Below are 18467 nucleotides of genomic sequence, written 5' to 3'. Positions count from 1 at the left end.
TGGTCAGTTGTTGCGTATTAGCGATGAGAGTCAAGGCAATTGAAAGTTTAGTTGGCTCTGTTGGTAATGCTGGAGAAAAGACGAGCACGTGTGGATCAGTTTCCGTGCTCGCATTCTTTGGTTCTTTCAAGAAAGAGGATTTCTGTGTGCTGATCGGAAATGCAAGCTGAGTCACTTCATGGCTTCTCTGTGTTTGTTGTGCAGCAGAGCAAAAAGCACTAAAGTGCGCTCCTTAAAAATGCAGCAGCACAGTTTATCAATACACATCTGATTAGATTTCACCCACAGGAGCTGCAGATCAGTGAAAGCACAAGGAGTGCATGCATAGCCTCAGATCTTCAACATGTTTAGGAGCTTTCCTAATGTCATCCTGAGTAATGCACGTTTTCCTTGTAGGAATGTTATGCAACCAAATGCATTTCAGCAATATAGATAATACCCAGAGAGGCATCCTTTAACCTTGTGGACACTGGCCAGCTCGATTGTCCCATGGACAAGGAGCACGGCTGATGCTGCGGAAAAGTGGAGCCAAGCCTGTCCAGTGTTAAAACACTCATCAATACCCACATGAATCCTTTTCACAAGCAACAGCAGCAGAGTATGATGAGGTTGCAGAGTTTTTCCCATCTGCATTTTTGCCGCACGATGTAGTTTTATCTTCACCGTCCTTCGCCTCACAATGTGCCTTGAAGAAATTTTCCTGCTGACTTGCACTTAACCATTGTCACATTATTACATGATGACCAAACCTGGTGCAGTGTGATTACTTGCTGGCTTAACAACACTGACTGTCAGGAGCAAAAAATAAATAAATAAGTGAGATCTACAGCACAGTCTGTGCCTCAGTTGTAAAGCCAGGAAACAGAATCAAACACGAAAAGATTTTGGTCTCACTCCTGCAATCTGCTGCGAGCCCTCCGTTTAAATTATGAACGATATAATCAAAATGCCAAACTATTATATCTTATAGACCAGGAGTCTGCAACCTTTAACACCAAAAGAGCCATTTGGAGCAGTTTATTTCTGACCAAAACTCAGCTAGAGAAAATGTCTCACCTTTAGAAAAATATACTTAATTTATTGTGAACACCAAGCCATAGTTTTCTAAATGAAGCTTTTAAACATTTACAATAATTGAAATATGTCAGGGTTATATTTAACTATTTAAACTTTTTCTTAATTTTGAAAGCAGAACAAGTTCTTTTCAAAATAAAATAACACACCCTGTGTCAAAAAAAGATCCTGCTGCAGAACATTTAATTTAAAAAATGTAAATAAATAAAAATGTAAGAAATTCAAACATGGAATATTCTATCTGGTGTACCTGTATCCTTTTTCTCCTTTTACTACAAATATTTATAAAAATGACAACATTGGAGTAGAATCCAATTTTAAAAATACATATATCTTCTTATCTAATAATACATTACTGACAATAAATGTCAGTACTGATATGTAAATATTCAATATAGCATTTTGCATAATAAGCCAAAGAGCCACAATGGGGGGATACAAGAGCAGCATGTAGTTTTCTCAGGATGCAGACCACTGTTTTAGACAAAATGCCCACTTATTGCACTCTAATTTAAAATACCAGTTAAGTCTATGGTCTTATTCTCCTGGAGAAACATTAATTATCAAACTAGCAAGCGGCTTTGATCTTTCTGCTACATCTACTTTCCTCCTGCAGTGACCTCCAGTTTCCATCACCCTGCCAAGTTTTCCCTCTTATCTTTTCTGGCTCATAAAGGGCAACGTGACATTGTGAGACTGGCGTGACAGAAAATCCTTCATCCAAAATAACACTCCCTTTCTCAAAAAAAAAAAAATCACCCTGTTCTTATTTTTCCTTTGCATCAAATCTCTTATAGAATGCAAACTTACATGCATAAAATTCAAGTGAAAAGTTCTGATGCAAGCTTGAAAGAATGTGTTTACCTCAGACAGCTGGGCTCCGTAGAGTGACTTGTTGCACTGCAGCAACTGAGCCGCCAGGTTGCAATCCTTTCTGTACATGTCCTGCAGGGTTGCAAGTGGGACAATAAAGAGGAAAATGATATTGCTTAGAATTTGCTTTTTTATCCACCAACAACAACTAAAACTTTTCCAAGTCCATTTCAAATGTGGGAAACAATCTTCTGGTATTTGAAGTAATGAGCATTTTTAAATAATAATAATTTCTTCACGTTTGCAAATCAGGACTAAATCACATAAAAGAAAGGGTTTTAATCAATAATATTTTAGCTTTGTCGCTCCAAAAACCAACGAATTAGCTTTTTTTTTACATTATGATGAATTTATTATTGCTATTATTAGTAATTTTGATTTTTTTATCTCAAGAGGATATGCAAACATAAGAAATTCTATTCTTTGCAGACGTGAACATGAGCAGCAGTATGGTTGCATGCAGAGAAAGAGAACCACAGATGCACCATTTGTTTTGAGTGACCTTCTAGACAAGTATAGAGAGGGAGAAGATGCATTGCATCACTGTAGAAAGTCACCAACAGATGAATTACTTTTTGCAAATTTAAAATATAAATTTTAATTAAATTCTTAGGACATTAGATGAATGCCAACCAATTTTGTTTTTGCAAGAGTTTGTTGATGGGATGAACTACTAGCTGTTTCATTGTATCCAGTTCACACTGGATTCACCAGGATTTGTTAAAAAAAACACAATAATTTTAATCTTTTATTAAAGTACCCTTCTGTTCTCAGACCAGGCATGGTCATGATAAAAGAACACGATTTGTTGGGTTCTGAAGTAGTTTAACAAAACATGGTTTTAGCTTACGTTGTCCTCTTGCAGCTTTTCGATGGTGAGTTTCGCCTCCATCAGGTGGTTGTTGAGAACGATGATCTCTCTGCTTAGAGCTCGTTTTTCATCATCGTGATGCTGCGACTGACAACAGAAGACCACCACTTACATTTCAGTTGAGTCGATATTTTCACAGAATTTAAGTTTTTTTGATGCTTCTTCTTATCTAAGCTCCGTCTTCAGTCTACATGATGTTTTTACAAAGTACTAAAATATTTCTTGTCTGAATTCATAAGTACATACCATATGGAAACACATATGGCAACTTATTATTTCTGCAGCATGTGTCCTTTGTTTAAAGAAACGTCTGCGTGTGTGGTTGTGTATGTTAGGCTTTCAGATAGGTGTGATCACTAACTTCACTCTCAGCACTTTTTCTGCCAGAGAAAAAGACACAAATACCCTTTTGTTTGTATTAATCATGTATTTTCAATTCAGTGCATGTGTGTGCCAGGGTGAGTGTTAGAGGCAGAGATCCTTTTTTTGTTAGAAAGGTTCCATGTAGTAAAATCATTTAAAATAAACTCGGTCATTCCAGAAGTTTAGTTAAACAAACCTCTTTTTCTCTAAAAGGTGAAATAATGTATTATTGTTGTTCTGGTTGTAAAAGCAAACCCTTCTGAGGCTAATTACTGTCACAAACTGGGTTATGAGAAACCCAAATTCAGGGGATGGACTCATGAACAAACTTGACTTAGTGAAAAAACTAAACCAGTCATAAAACCAAAAACAGACACCCCAAGGATCTTGGAAATGCCTTAATTACATGTACCTACAGAGCTTTTTGGAGAGTTGTAGAGAGGGGAGGCGACATAGTACAGATTTGTCTTGCAGTTCCATTGTGGCTAGTGCGGTCACCTTAAATGCAATGTACCATTGTCGTATGTGTGATAAGTTTATCGAAAAGTATTTGTTAAGATTATGCAAGTTACATGCACCTATGACGTACGGGTGATTCTGTTTGATGCTCTAACGCCACACTCTAATCGGTAGTAAGGTGCGAGTACTGGACCCTTACTAACTGCACACAAATGCAGTGCACACGGGGCGAGTAGTGGATACATAAGTACCGGTAGGATGCCTGTAGAATCCCACACAAGCTACACTGTCTAATTTGTTAATTTCTAACAGTCAGGCTGCTTGCACGAAGCACGCATTTATCACTTGAACAGAGCTAATGGGCTGCTTGCACAGTGCGCAGATTTCAGGTGGGTTGAAAAAAGGAAAAATCACCACGACACGCCTGCATCACTCCTACTAACTGCTTACTTAGCCTGACATGTTGTAGAAGTGTTTGCCATGACCTGTTGCCCACATTATCCCCATGGATAAAAACGTGCTAAAACATTTTTCCTCTTCAGGCTCACGGAGTGACCTATGATCTTAAAATTTTGTGCAGGCCACCTGCGTGACTCATAGAGAATTGCCCATTTTTCACTCGCAGACAGCCCGTATCCACCCGCAGTTGTGAAAAGGGATGGGTACCGAGCCCTGGTATTAAACGAGCCCCGGGGCAACATTCTTCAAGGCCACAGTATCGGTAAGATCTGACCTCAACGGTTCTGCTATCATCACTGGAGAATTCGCATTTTCTTTGTGTCCCACAAGATATAAACGTTATCTGCCATATTTAACCCACCAAGTTAGTCAATTGTCCATTAATTAATGATGATATTAATTTAGCTATTCTCGCTGAAGAGGAGAAGTCTGTCTGGCCATTTATGTGCATGGGGGGCGGAGCTGTTGTTCCGACAGTACGCGGCGCGCGCGTAAAATTAATTGAATCTGTGCTGGAGCACCCCGACTATCATGTCAACCTGCTGCTATGATGACCGTATTTTGCGCTCTCTGTATAGAACATACTGGAGGGGCGCGGGAAAAAACAACTCGCTGCTGCAGAGGATGTGAACAGGTGAACAGGTAGAGAGGAAAAGCAGGTAGAGAGGCGGGGGAGGGGCTTTGGCTACAATGAGATGAAAACACGGGCGTCAGATATAGGCTACATTCACACCGCAGGCTGAAACGACCCAATTCCGGTTTTGAGTTCGAATTCCGAGTACTCTTTTGCGCATGAAGGTCACTTCTGGGTCATTTCACGGTCACACAGGAGATCACAAATGTTCGCATTTAATTGGAAATATGAACGGCCTTCCAAAAAAATCTGATTTTTTCAAAAAATCGGAATTGAGCATTAAGCCCTGCAGTGTGAATGTAGCCATAGACGCAGCTTTCACTGCGGGAGTTGAAGCAGAGACTTTCTCTGGGATGATCTTATGAACTCAAACATTTATTTAATTTGTTTTATATTTGCATCATGACAGCAATATGTCAAAACATTGCTGTTTATTTTTCTTTAAATAATTTCTTTTTTCATGCATTTTACCTTTCAAGTTGGAAAAATGTATAAAGTAAAATGTTTTGTTAAAAAAACAGTGATGCATAACGAGGAAATAAAACACTTTATGTTCTTAATTTGTTATTTATTTATTTTTTTACTCAAAAAGTATCGATAAGAGTATCGTTAAAATACCGGATCAATAAGCACTATCAATGAGAGTAGTATTACTGTTAAAACCTTAACTATACCCATCCCTAGTATTGACTAAGGCATAAAACATGAGAAGCACATGAGAACCAAAAAGGTGGCAAAGCAGAAGATCTGAAACTAAAAGACACCAAAAAGAATCAAAAAGACACTAAAAATCCAGGCTCTTTTTGATAGATAAAGGACAGACACAGAAAGAAAAACATACAATTAAATCAATAAATACTTTAGTTCCGTGTGGTGACAGACAGTGCACGAGCTCGTACAGTCACAGCTCCCCTTAACACCTTTCATTGCAGCACAGCTGAAAACACAGGGACCTAGAGAACCACCCAGCCAGTGGATTCAGGAGCGTGCCATGACAGACTGGCTTATAGCTTGCAACATATAGATTCTCCAAGCAGTGATGAAAGATGAAGCACCCACAATCCACCTGGGCTTCATTCCACCAAAACAACAGATTAAACAGAGTAACAAATGTTTTTTCTTTCTTCAAGACATTTGGGGTTTATGTGTTAACCGGTCATTAAAGCTGAAATGACAGCAAAACTGCAAGTATGAATAGCTTTGACTAAACTGGAGAAAAATACTTCGTTTTGCAACTAATAAAATGTGAAAAATCCTTTTAAGGAGTCCATGTCTTTTCATGCACAGTAGCTATAATCTGAACTATTTTTTTTTCTTTAAACACCAGTTGAAAAAAATGCAGTGCATCAACAGACACTTGTGTTTATCTGCCTTGTAATTACATTTCTGCACTTGTGCAGGGCTCAGGGGTCAGATAGGTTTGTGGCACCTCTGGAGTAAACAAGCTTCACGATAGCAGAGAGACTTACTCAGCACCTCCTTCCCCCTCCAGGAGGATCTATATGACATGAATCCATAAACGCTGATGACAACACCTCTCTGGGAAAAAAAAAGCTCTCAGCATTTTTTCTAAAAATGTTTTTCACTCAGTCTGACCTTCAGCGGCTTATCATCTGTACCTGCTGCATTCATAGCGACAGCAATGACTGTTATCTTGTGCTGTAACAAACCCATTTAATAAGCATTTCTATTGTTCTCCGGCAGACTAATTAATTGTATCTTTCTTTGGACAAAAGCAAAGTCTGACTAAAAAAAGGGCGCTGATCGGAGGAACAAGGCTTTCGCTGTCTCTCTGCCACATGGAAGGAGGACAACCAGTTTTAATAAGCCATAATTAATGTCACTGGCACAAACAGCAGGAGATTCATTTCCAGTCCAAGTCTTCTGTACTCTCTCCACACCCTCCGACATGCTCAAAAGCTTGTCTTCCTTCAGCAGGATTTGTTTGACTGAGTACATCACGCCCTTACAGATGCACAGGCTTTGAGACAGACAAGTTCAGGCTCTTACGTCTCTGTTGATCTTCTCCTCCAGATCTTGGTTGATCCTCTGCAGGGCAGAGTAGCCGCTCTGTATTCTAAAAAAAAAAAAAAAAACATGATAAACAATGTTGCTCATTCTCTTAGAACGCTTGTGTAATCGCACAAAACCCACTGTAAAACTGAGAAGTCTTAAAAAGGAACGTCCCCCAGCTCGGTAACATCAAAGCTGAATCCCTTGACTTGCTTTTGTCCCAAATGAGTCGCTTATCAAACGAACGTAATGACAAGTTCACAGCTTATTCCATTATGGATACCCCATTAATATAATTTCCTCCATTCTACCATCTGACGAGTTTTCTCAGTTAAATCTAAGGGATCAAAAGAGAAAAAAAGCCTTTTTTTTCTGTCTTCAGTTTTTCTATCATAATATTCCTTTTATGCTTTTCTGTTCTTATTTGCCAGAATCTCACCAAGGATTCAAACCTAAATTCACTCAGAAAACAATTTAAGTTCTGTTCAATCTGATGAAACAATAAGCTTGGGAAATCTTTATTTTGCAGTAATTTATTATGTAAATTCATACAGAATTGATTATAAAATGTTTTCCGTTGATACTTTCTCTTGTCGATCCACAAATGTCTTTTGTTAGGATGCATCTGTTTTTGTTATCTAAACTAGACAATTATAAAATTTCAGGTTTATTTCTGCAAAAAATCTAAAGAAGTGAAATTGTTTTTTAGTTCCAACGAAGAGGTTTTGACATTTGGCAGAAGAGGAAGGAGGTCATTTGGCCAATTATAAAGCAGAGGTGACAAGATTTATCAAGCAGGTAATCTTTATATTTGGCTCTGTTTGGTTATAAATCTGCCTAAACATCCACCTTGGTGGCGATTGTATTTTTTGTGTTTTTTATATGTTCTTGTGGCACTTTTTCTGATGATGGAGGACATATTAAATAGAAAATGAATCTCAAAATTCAATTTCTGAGTCTCTCTTCATTCAAATAATCAGGAGCAGACAAAAAAAATTCCATTTGAAAAAGAGCTTATTAGTGACATGGAAAAAAACGTTCTTTGCTCGGCTCCATTCTGATGCATCCACTAGTGTCATTTACCTTTTTCTTGTCTGAACTAGCATCTGGCTTAAAACTGTGTGGAAGAATAGCTCCGATGTTGCTTGCTATTGTTGTTGAGCCGGAAATGTAAGGTTAGGGGGTGTTAGGGGCTGTAAGCTAGTGTGTAAACAGAGAGCTCTCAACAACAAAGAGAGAAGGGGGGGAGGGTGCTCCGCGCCGACAGTCCCACCCACAGCTCTGAGGCAAATAACTAATGCTGCTCTGTAAAAACTATGTCCTACAAAACAACACTGTTGTTTTTATTTTGGTACAAAAAAACCAACAACGGCTTAATTATATTTAAAAGACCACTAGGATTACTTTAAAAAAGCTCAAAAGATTATCATTTTGTGCCAATTTATTTTCTTTTGTGACAGTTTTCTCCTTTCAAACTCATTTAAAGAGGCAGACAAATGTCCAAACTCCTCCTGCTCTTCTACATCAGAAGAGCCTCGTCGCCTCCCATACTGACCTGCGCAGCTTATCTGTGAACTTGTCCAGCTCCTCCTGGGCCCGGCGCAGCTCTGTCTCCAGGTACTGTCGCGTAGAGTCAAACTCACCCTGCAGCAACTCCAGCTTATGTGTTGTGTAGGACAGCCTCTTCCGCAGGTCCTCCTTCTGCTCCAGCAAAGAGCTACACAGATGCATAAAATCGAGAGTATGAAGTACAGGATTTAAAAAAAAAAAAAACGATTTCCACATGTGTTTATCTAAATTAGTTTTTTAGGGTCTACACTTCATTTTAGGAGGCATGAAGCTGCGCTGAGAGCATCACAGCAATGCAATTAAAAAAATGGGGGAAGTTATGTATCAAAGCGCTTTGGGAAAGAAAAGGGCAGAATAAAATCCAAAATCTGCATGCCGCAGTAATCATGGATACATAGGTTTTTAAGTATGTAGACCTTTGAGCTAGAATCCTTTTCAGTAATAAACAGATAACCAGTCCCTACCAGGCCTGGTTCTACAGAATAAAAAGGGGCTGTAATCCGGGGTCTGAAATGACCTAATGAACTTTAATACATCATATGAAAAGATTCTAAAGCCTCAGATTTACAAAACGTTTTCAACATGTTATTTAGTAAGGAAAGCACAATGATGTTTATTTTTAGAGGATGTGCATTACCTGAACCTTACAAAATGGCAAGTGTGAGTGGCAAAAGAGGAAATGTCGGTTGCTGTGATGGATTTGAATGAGCATGGCTTGGCTTAATGGGCCTTGTATTGACGGACAGATGGAGGAAGGAAAGTAATGACTCTATCTGCGGCTAGATAACAGCACAAAATGGATGAAGATGTGGTCAGGACGCTCCTTTCATTTTCTCCATTTGTCTCTTTTCTCTCTCTTAACAGGATCATGGGCTGCATGAGGCCAGACAAAAAAAAAAAAAAAAAAGAAGTTGGCCAGGTTCCTCTTTACTTTTCTTAAACAAAAAGGCAGCGCTGCTCATTTCATTAGCAGGCAGGATCGTTTTCACAGATGAAGTGGACCATGTCTCGTTTTAATATATACATTTCTCTGCCCTTTAGTCTGAATTCTGAGCTGCATATTCATGAATCCGAGCTCATTCAGTTTGGCTGAACCCGTCTTTAAAATAAAAACAGGGAGTTCATAAACTGATCTTTTAAAATAATAGTGCGCTCCATGGGCTTAAAAGTATGAGCATTTTTATAAAGGTAACCTTATAATGCAGAACCAATTTTATTTAATACAATTTGGAAACATAAAGTCTTGAATAACTTGTTTAAAACTAAGAAAAATTGGATACTGGCGCCCACTGATGCTCTCTTTTGCTATTACCTAAGTTGAAACCAATGCAACTTTACTACTTGGCGCTATTGATTGAATTTGATCCAAAGAACACCATGAACGCATGGTTATTATGATTGTTCTTACGGTTCATCTTTTAGATTCTGACAAATTATGGAAAGAAATCTGAACATTCAGCCATCAAGTTACAACCCCCTAACGATAGCATTCTCCGTAATCAAACAGTGGAATTAAGAAAATAAAGCAGCTGGGATGCTTTGTTTTCAACAGAGTTTACTACCTGAGATTTAAGGTTTGAAAGATTAACTAAACCCATTTTCAAATGATACGTGTTTTAAAAAATATATATTTCCAGGCTTTTTTACCCCAGTAAAATTTAGGAACAATCATCATAACTGAATTTAGTAAAATTACATTTTAATTTTTATGGTTCTACTTTGGTGTTATTCATTAAAGACCCCCTTTAATGAATATTGCGTTTTTCTGTGTTTTTTTTAAAATGTTCTTATGTCCTTTTTCTGATGATGGAGGACATTCTGAAAATGTCTTCATTCAAATTGTGAAAAGAGCTTAATTGTGATGTATATAATACCCTAAGCGGGAAACGAGTTCCCTGGCTTACTCTTCAATGGGGAGAGGAAGGGGGGCGGGGTTGATCCATGTCAATCCCTTTCTACGACAACTCAGAATTGAATTTCTAATGAACTACTGCCACTCTGCATAAACTATGTCTTAGATAACAACACAGGTTTTGTTTTTTGTTTTTTTTTTTGGCTAAAAACGGCATAATCATAATTAAAAGACCGCTGGGGACGCTTTGGGAATAGATCAAAAGATGATCAAAATGGGACTTTAACCACAGGAATTATGAAAATAAAGCTGCAGGGCTCTGAACTACTATTTAAGTTACAAAAACCTACAGTAACTAAACTAATTTTAAGTGTTCCACACGGAGCACAGATTTGGAGTAGCTCACACAATAATTACCATGATGATGCATCATTTTTAAATTCCAATGAAAATTTTAGAATATATACAGTTTTTGAATTTTGTAAAATTGGATCTTAATTTGTAAGTAAAAAAACAAACAATCTTTTTAACTAAAGTTTTCTTTTTTCTTTACCTGAGAACCTGCCTGGAGTCTGCAGCAAATGCAGATTTTAGACTGATTTGCAGTAAAAAGATGTTAAACTGCTCATCCTGACAGAATAACACTTCCAAGGTTGACATTAGGCAAGAAAGGGAGGCAAACTTTTGAACATTTTTGTGTTCATATAAAAGCTGCTGCATGCGAGTGTAAACTACCTGCCCACAAAGTGTTTCAACGACTATCTCCACAGACCGCCTGACACTTGATTTCTGCATTACGCAGCACTGCACCACCGCCTCTCTTCATTTTGATGGGCAGGCACTCGCAAAGGAATACAGGCGTTTGTTGTTTGCTGCTGCATGACTTTACGTGAAGTAGCTCCAGGGAGAGGAAAAAAAAATCTCCCATTAGTGACCTCCGGTGAGAAGAGGAGCTGAGTAGGATGTTATGAGTGTTTTGATTCTGGTGAGATGAGATGACGAGGCAGCATGACTTCTGGCTGGACCAGGCTGCTGTACCTCAGCTGGGTGACCAGAGGAGACACCTCGTGGGAGGATGAACAGGTAGATGGATACGAAGATGAATAAAGGATAGTGCAAAAATTCATTCTTACCTCTTTTTGGGATGTTTGCTGCCATTTCGGGGGACTTTTAAGGCAGTTTTGCCAATGTATATCTTTTTCATGGTTTGTCTGTGTTCCTTCCCTCTCATGTATTTATAGGGCGTGACCACAGGAAGCTGGCATGTATGTTAGCTTTCCAAAGGAGACCAGTTAAAAGTGGCCTATAGAATTACCTAGTGCTCTATCTGTGTTGACCCTGCCAAACAAAGCAAAACAGAGAGGTTGGCAGCTATTAAAAACTACTCTTAAGCAGCGATTCTGTCTGAAGGACAAATGTTGATGCTGCAAACATTTATGCAATTATAATGATTTTAGTGACTGAATTCCCCAAAATGTTTCCCTTGGAAGGAGAACAAAAGCCAAAACAGCAAAAAATCCTTTATCCACTTAAGTGAACAAGTAATTTTTTGAGAGTTGACTTTCCTCATATATAATCCACCTCTTTATTTAAGCTTTTTGACTCATTTTCTTTGATACAATAAAAATTTGGAGGACGATTTAGAAGAAAAGAAGAAAACATTTCAGATTTTGAACTTAACTTTGCATAAATTAGATTTAATTCCAAACAAAAATGCTAAAACATTACTAAACTGAAACCCCCAAGCTAGCAAAGTTAACAAAATAATTAAAAAGAAAAACGTTTTGGGAAAACTTCTTTGGGTGAGGTAACAGAGGAAGAGCCTTTGACTGCAAAATATAAGAAAGCTGCATTTAACAGACAAAAACCAGGAGACTCTACTCCATAATGGATTTATTGCTATAGTGGTTCGCACACATCAAAGTAATGTATAATATTCAGCAACCATGCTGTCTCATGTTACAAGGATGCTGCTAATAAAGTTGTTCAAACGGTGAATCCACATTTATTATTATGTTTAGAAAATTCCAGTTGTGGGTTATGTCTGAATTCCTTACCTATTCCTAACTAAAAAGCTATATTATGCAGGACAATCTGGCTTTGAAAAGCAATTTGGACACCATGCTTACTATTTTTTTATTTTATTTATGTCAAACGGATCATACATGTTTTTTATGACTATTTATGAATTCACTATGTTCCTATGATGAAAACAATGACAGTTTATTTAAAAAATACATTTAAATGCATTTTTTCATGATGCATTGCGGTCTATGTTCCCCAATTTAGTGATGCATCGAGGCATACTGGTGTTTCACAGAGACTTCTGGTAAATTTCTAGGCCACTCAATTTTGGAATTGTAGATTTGGACAGCACTACAAAATGGCACACTCACTATAGAGTGCACTATGTAGTGAGTAGTGAAAGAGTTTGGACACAACCTTTTTATTTGTATCTGTCGCAATTTAACAGTCGAATGAGGGGGAAGTTTCCGTACATTTTTTTTTTTTTAGCTTTCACGTTGCCTCTAATGGGTTAAGGCAAAATCCATAACACATTTTAAAGGTTCTAACTAGAAGGCTAGAGGATAAGTGAAGTTTAAACCAGCTGCAGATATTTCACAGAGGATGAAGATAAACTTTACCCTCAAAAGTTAAGGAAAAATGGAAGTTAAAAAAAATAAAGATTGGACATCCACTTGAGCCTCATACAGGCCAGTCCATGAGAATGCAGAAGAATAATGCTTGTGTGCAACTTTATATATCCGCACATCCTGACAGAGTTTGACAAAAAGACAGAAACTTCCTGGAGAAGCACATCTGTCAACCCTGCAGCCCTCTGCAGCCACAGCACACTGCATCCCTCATCACACAGACAAATGGAGAAGGTTATTAGAAAAGACAGCCGTCAAAGCTTGATCAAAGCTCCTCTGATCCGAGAGCTGCGCTGACCGTTCGGGAGGAAAACAATCATGGACCTTTTGGGTCTGACTGCAGCAGGTTACAGGAAAGGAAAGCATTTCACTTGGCGCGTTGCGGCGTTACGTTCCTTACAGGATGAAAAGCTATGGGCTAAAATGAAACATGTTGATCCACTGACAGCCAGTCGTTGAGTGGTGATTTATGCTGCTGGCTGAGGAGGCATGGAGACGTGCACTCTTCCAGATGGCGACAGCTCGCCACTGCCACTGGAGCCTTCACTGCAGCTGCTCTCCTCTGAGTCATAGCGCACCAGCTCTCAATTCATGTGTGCAACTTTTGGCAGCTGGGAGCTGGCTTTGCAGGATGGAAACCTTATTTGTGTGCATGCATCGTCAAAGAATGCCGGTTTGTGTGTGCTCACCCAACCAAACGGCGAAATAAATAAGCAGAATTGAAAAGGAAAGATGTTATTTGGCCTCTTCAGGTGTTTGCTGTCAAATGACTCAATCCAGAGCTTGGTCACATGCTCGCCTCTTCTTTTAGCAGATCCTCACACTGCAGCAAACCCCTTAAAAGGGATCGTTCAGTTGGCGCTGCCTGCCACCCACTCGTGCCATGCTGACATTTGAGAGGAACTCTGAGCTTATTGAAAAGAAGAGGAAGAGGGATGTGGTAGAGGAGGAGGAGGGCATTAAAGTTGTGGAATGAGGCAGAGGGTAGAGCAGGAAGCTCCAGGAGAAACTGTAAGCTGGCGTATTGATAATGTAGTCAAAGACTGTAAAGGGGAAGCGAGCGCTGCCAAATTCAAGCACAAAATCAACACAAGTGGGCGAGAAATGAATCTTTTCCTTCCTCCGTGGCTAATCTGTTCCTTCATTTCTACTTTCCCGATCACATGCATCTTGCAGATACCGGCGGACTTTCAGGAAAAGCCCTTATCACAGCCCCAGACGTCAGAGCTAAAGCGGGGGAATCCAAGAGGCTGACTCATCGGCAGAGGGAAGGGGGAGAAAAGATGCTGTTTCTGGATTAACAAGGTAGCAGAATAAATCCCATGATTTACATGGTATGACTCAACCCCCTCACAGAAAAAAGGGAAATCTCTCAAATCTGTGTTTTGAATTTTCTTCTCCTGCGTTGATTAACTTGAGGCAGGCATCTAAGTAGTTACACACCAACTACCAACATCGTTAGCAGCAGCAGCAGGGGATAATGACCTGCTGAATGGATTTCATGTGCTGCTGATGGCACTCTGCACAGGGAAGTGTGTAATCATGACAACAGTCTTTGAGGATTTTGGGATAAGCAGAGGAGCTGATGGAAGTCTAAACAGGAACACATTTCTGTTGATATTCAAAAGCTTCGCAGAAAAACAACACCGGGGCTTAAGGGGAGGTAGTGATTTTTAGACAAACAAAATTAAATTTGATGTCTATTTTGGCAAAACTGCTTCTCTAGATAAATTACTCGTCCTCTTTCGGCTTCTCCCATCAGGGGTCGCCACAGCGAACAAGTCGCATGGTAAACTTGGCAATGTTTTACGCCGGATGCCCTTCCTGACGCAACCTTCTCAAACCGGGCTTGGAACCGGCAAAGGTAGAGAAGGGAACAGGGAGCAGCCCGGAGTCGAACCCTGGTTTCACGGACGGAAGGCGCCGCAAACCAGCACGAGCTAAACCGGCTCCTCTCTAGATAAATTACTGACACTGGAAAATACAAGAGAAAAGAGACCGCGGGAAGACACACACACGCATGCACGCGCATACACACACACACACACAAACAAGTACATGCTGCTCCCAAACAGAGAAGGAAAAACACAGCATCAGCCTGGAGAGATGAAATACATGGAACGGTGCCAGGAAACCCTTCTGAGAGTCGTCCTAGCAAACCTCCACTTCCTCCAGCCCAGACTCTTCACATTTTTACACCATCTTTTCAGTTGGTTCCTTTCTTCCAAGTCAGTGGTTTTGGTTCGCAGCTTCGCAAATGTCGAAAACAAAACATTCTTTGCAGCCCCACTCCGAAGTAAGAAGCAGTAAAATTCAGTTCATTAAAAATAGAACACAAACGGCTAAACACACACGGCAAGCCGGCCAGTGGCCACCATTAACAGCACATTGTTTACGAGTGGAGCTCGCATGGACAGGTAGTGATTAGACACAACAAAGAAACACCTCTGCAAATCTTCCAGGATGCAGGGAGCGGTTTTCCTCCATACAAATACGTGTGTGTTGCATTTGCCTCAAGCAGTTATGCACAGACCTATAGAGTGCGCAGCTCAGATGTACTTAGCGTTCCATTCATGACTTTCAAAAGGCTGTCTAAATAGGCTTTTACCAAAAAAGGACTATTGAGGTAAAAAAAAGAGGCCATCATGGCCGCTTTTTGCATCACTGTCAGTAATGCAAGTTTTATGAAAAGCTGTGCAACCGGGGACGTTAATATTGAAATCACCTCTGGAAAACCAACTCCGGAAGTGTATTAGAGAAGTGTTGCTTAATCATCCTAATCGTGAGGTCAATGAGAAATTTACATCTGAGAGGCTTCTCTCTTCTGAGTTTGGAGGCACTAAAACTCTTTGATTCGGCACTTATCCTTTCACTCATTGTAGCATTAAAGTGATGTGTGTTTATATAGAAATACATAAAGAATATGGCAAAACCAATCCTGCCCTCTATTCAGGAAAAGATCATTTTGTTGAAAGGCATTCCATCTACATCTCTTTTCACACAAACGTGGATTTATAGTTTGACCTTTAGGTCCTCTTTTGCCACAAGTATAGGTCAAAATTTTGAGCTCTAATGAGCATCCTAAGGTCACAAAAGTCACTGTTTTTTTGCATCAAAGCAAAAAAAAAAAACACCTTTGTTTCGAGGATTTCTTTAAAGGTCGAGCCCTGCTTGGGAAAACACTAGTTTTGAATTTCCATCATTTATTTTACAACTACAATTTGAGGGTAAAATTCAAATATTATGAGTGAGAACTACTCAATCTGAGATCTGTCATGCATCTGCACACATCTGTTCTGAGGCACATGTTGGTTTTATACACAACCAATATCTATATTTACACTTTATTTAAGATATCAGGTTAGATAAGACAAGGTGGTTGGTGGGGGGAGCTGGCTGCTCAGACCACACAGGGCAGAGGGAAGCAGTAACCTCCCTCTACACTTAAACTCATTGCAGTGGGTTTTTCTCACACACCACTTTCCAACAAATACAGGTTCTCCACCACTTCAACACCACTTCATCTGCATAAATGAGTCAAAACTGTTTGGATGAAAAAAATAATCGAAGCTGCTTGGCGCTGAATTCCACAGGTTTCCTGATGTTAGTCAACACTTTGTGGCAGGTCTGAGTTGCATCTGCCAGCAGATGTCTCAGTTAGGAATAAACACAACACAATCCACCTCACGTTGGCACTAAGCTCACACAAATCATCCTAATTTAAAAAAAGAGAGACAAAGTAGAGATGCTGTTGTTTTTTTTTGGAGCTTAGGTTGTGGATGTTAGTGAGGCTAACACAGGATTTAATATTTGGACCATTTTCCTTTACTCCTTTCCTTTACTAAACTACTAGTTAGTCATCTCTGTCACTTCATATCTAACTCCAGGGCAAGAACAGTAGTTCCATTTGTCATCCATCTCTCACCAAACTAAAATCATTTTCAATGCTGAAGCAGACTATTGTGGACCATGTTTGCTAATTTCACCCAATCTTTTTAACCCGTTTTGTCCCTTTTGGGGTCACGGGGTTGCCGGAGCTTAACCTGGCCACTCATGGGCGAAGGCTGGGTACATCCTGAACAGGTCGCCGTTCTGTCGCAGGGCCACAATCACACACCCATACACACTTAGAGTAACCAAACAACCTTCCTTTTTGGAGGAAGCTGGTATCCCCAGAGAAAAGCTCCTCTATTGTTGACTCTGTTTCAGGTCCCCCAGCTGAAAAAATTGAAACGGGGGCCTTCTTGCTGTGAGCTAACCACTGCACAACCATACAGCACTATTTCTAAATGTTGTAAAAGACCCACTCTGATCATCTTTGATCTATTGTAAAAGCATTCCCATAGGTAATTAATTAGGACTTTGCCGCTTTTGGCCAAAATTTAAAAAGCAAACTTTAATTTTAGGACATAGTTTCTGCAGACAGCAGTAGTTCATTAGAAATTTGCCTGTGATTTGTGAGCGGGACTGTTGATGCCCTCTCCCACTAGCTCACAGCCCCTTACACCCCCAAACTAATATTACCTGTGCAACAAAAACGTTGAGCAATATTGTTTCTATCCGGCTGTACAGTTTTAAGCCAGATGCCAACTCAGACGTGAAAAACGAAGACGTACATGAATTAAACAGCTGATTTACAACAATTTGAACAAGGAAAACTCAAAAATTGCACATTTAAGCTTAATTTTTTAATATAAGTCCCCCATAAAGAAAAAATATACCACGAGAACTTGTTAAAAACACCAAAAATACAGTTTTCATCAGAGTGGGTCTTCAAAAAACTCAACCAGTAGTGACATCTTTAATATTTTACTGTGAAAGAATGAGATGTGGTTATTAATAACGTTGCAAACTGCATACTTCTTGTGTCATCTTGTGATTTTTGCACAGTTTAGCAAGCCAATGCATCACATGCACCAATCTGTGCTGCAAAAAGGACAAATATTCTACCAATTTAAAAATGTAATTCTCCATTATAGAAATGAGCAAAGAGACTTAACCAAAATGTTATTTAAAAAAAACAGTAAAGCATAGTAAAGGAGAGAACAGAGGGTTCTCAAATACCCTATAAGAAAATATTTATATACATAAAGGCCGTCACATGGACCAAAATCTAAGCCATGATGTTAAAAATACCCTATTAATACATGTACACCGCATTTTACCAATGAGCATCTCAACTTTTAGTATATTCACTTATCCTGACACTTTTTTCAGTTCAGATTGTTGATTCATATTAAGATGATGCACAAATTTATGTATGTATGTATGTATTAGATGAATTTGCAAAACTACAAAACTGTTTTTGGTAATCTCAAGAAAAAAAACAAATTATTTGTTAAATGTGTTAAATGATGAGATTTTGAACTTTTTTGAAATTTAGTTCTTTTTTTTTACAATCATTTTTGACTTAGTGGGGGAGCCTTATGGCTCTGTGTATAGAAACTCTCAAACTCTTAAAAAAAAAAATTGTCTCATCCACTGAAAGCTTTTTCTGCACTGGTGATTGGGCGCTTCAGTGCACCCCCATGTAAAATTTACATCTCTATCTTTGCTGCAGGGCTTCCCAATATAGGAGCCCCACCAAGAAAGGGCCAAGAATAGAGAGGGTGGGTGAGAGCAATGAAGGAGGAGAGATTTCAGAAA

General features: G+C 39.2%; 1 protein-coding gene across 6 annotated transcripts in view; it reads right to left on the bottom strand.

Annotated features, from left to right (window-relative positions):
- The window catches only part of si:dkey-174m14.3 (brain-enriched guanylate kinase-associated protein), a 28864-nt gene that overhangs the window by 3557 nt on the left and 6840 nt on the right, over positions 1 to 18467 (bottom strand). For 3 of the 6 annotated variants that reach the window (XM_011491536.4, XM_011491535.3, XM_020714462.2), the window contains exons 2-6: positions 11301 to 11505; positions 8302 to 8463; positions 6744 to 6810; positions 2798 to 2905; positions 1939 to 2019 (exon numbers count right to left, since the gene is read on the bottom strand). In XM_011491536.4, coding sequence (XP_011489838.1) covers positions 1939 to 2019; positions 2798 to 2905; positions 6744 to 6810; positions 8302 to 8463; positions 11301 to 11398 — 516 coding nt within the window. In that variant the 5' untranslated portion in view covers positions 11399 to 11505. Of the gene's footprint in view, positions 1 to 1938; positions 2020 to 2797; positions 2906 to 6743; positions 6811 to 8301; positions 8493 to 11300; positions 11506 to 18467 lie in introns of those variants that run through there. The other 3 variants (XM_020714461.1, XM_011491537.3, XM_078942903.1) reach the window with 2 other exon arrangements.

This window comes from Oryzias latipes, chromosome 24 (assembly GCF_053564925.1).
Source record: "Oryzias latipes strain Hd-rR chromosome 24, Olatipes_Hd-rR_3.1".
In the NCBI taxonomy this organism is placed as follows: domain Eukaryota; kingdom Metazoa; phylum Chordata; class Actinopteri; order Beloniformes; family Adrianichthyidae; genus Oryzias; species Oryzias latipes.
This window is presented reverse-complemented; position numbering and strand designations above follow the sequence as displayed.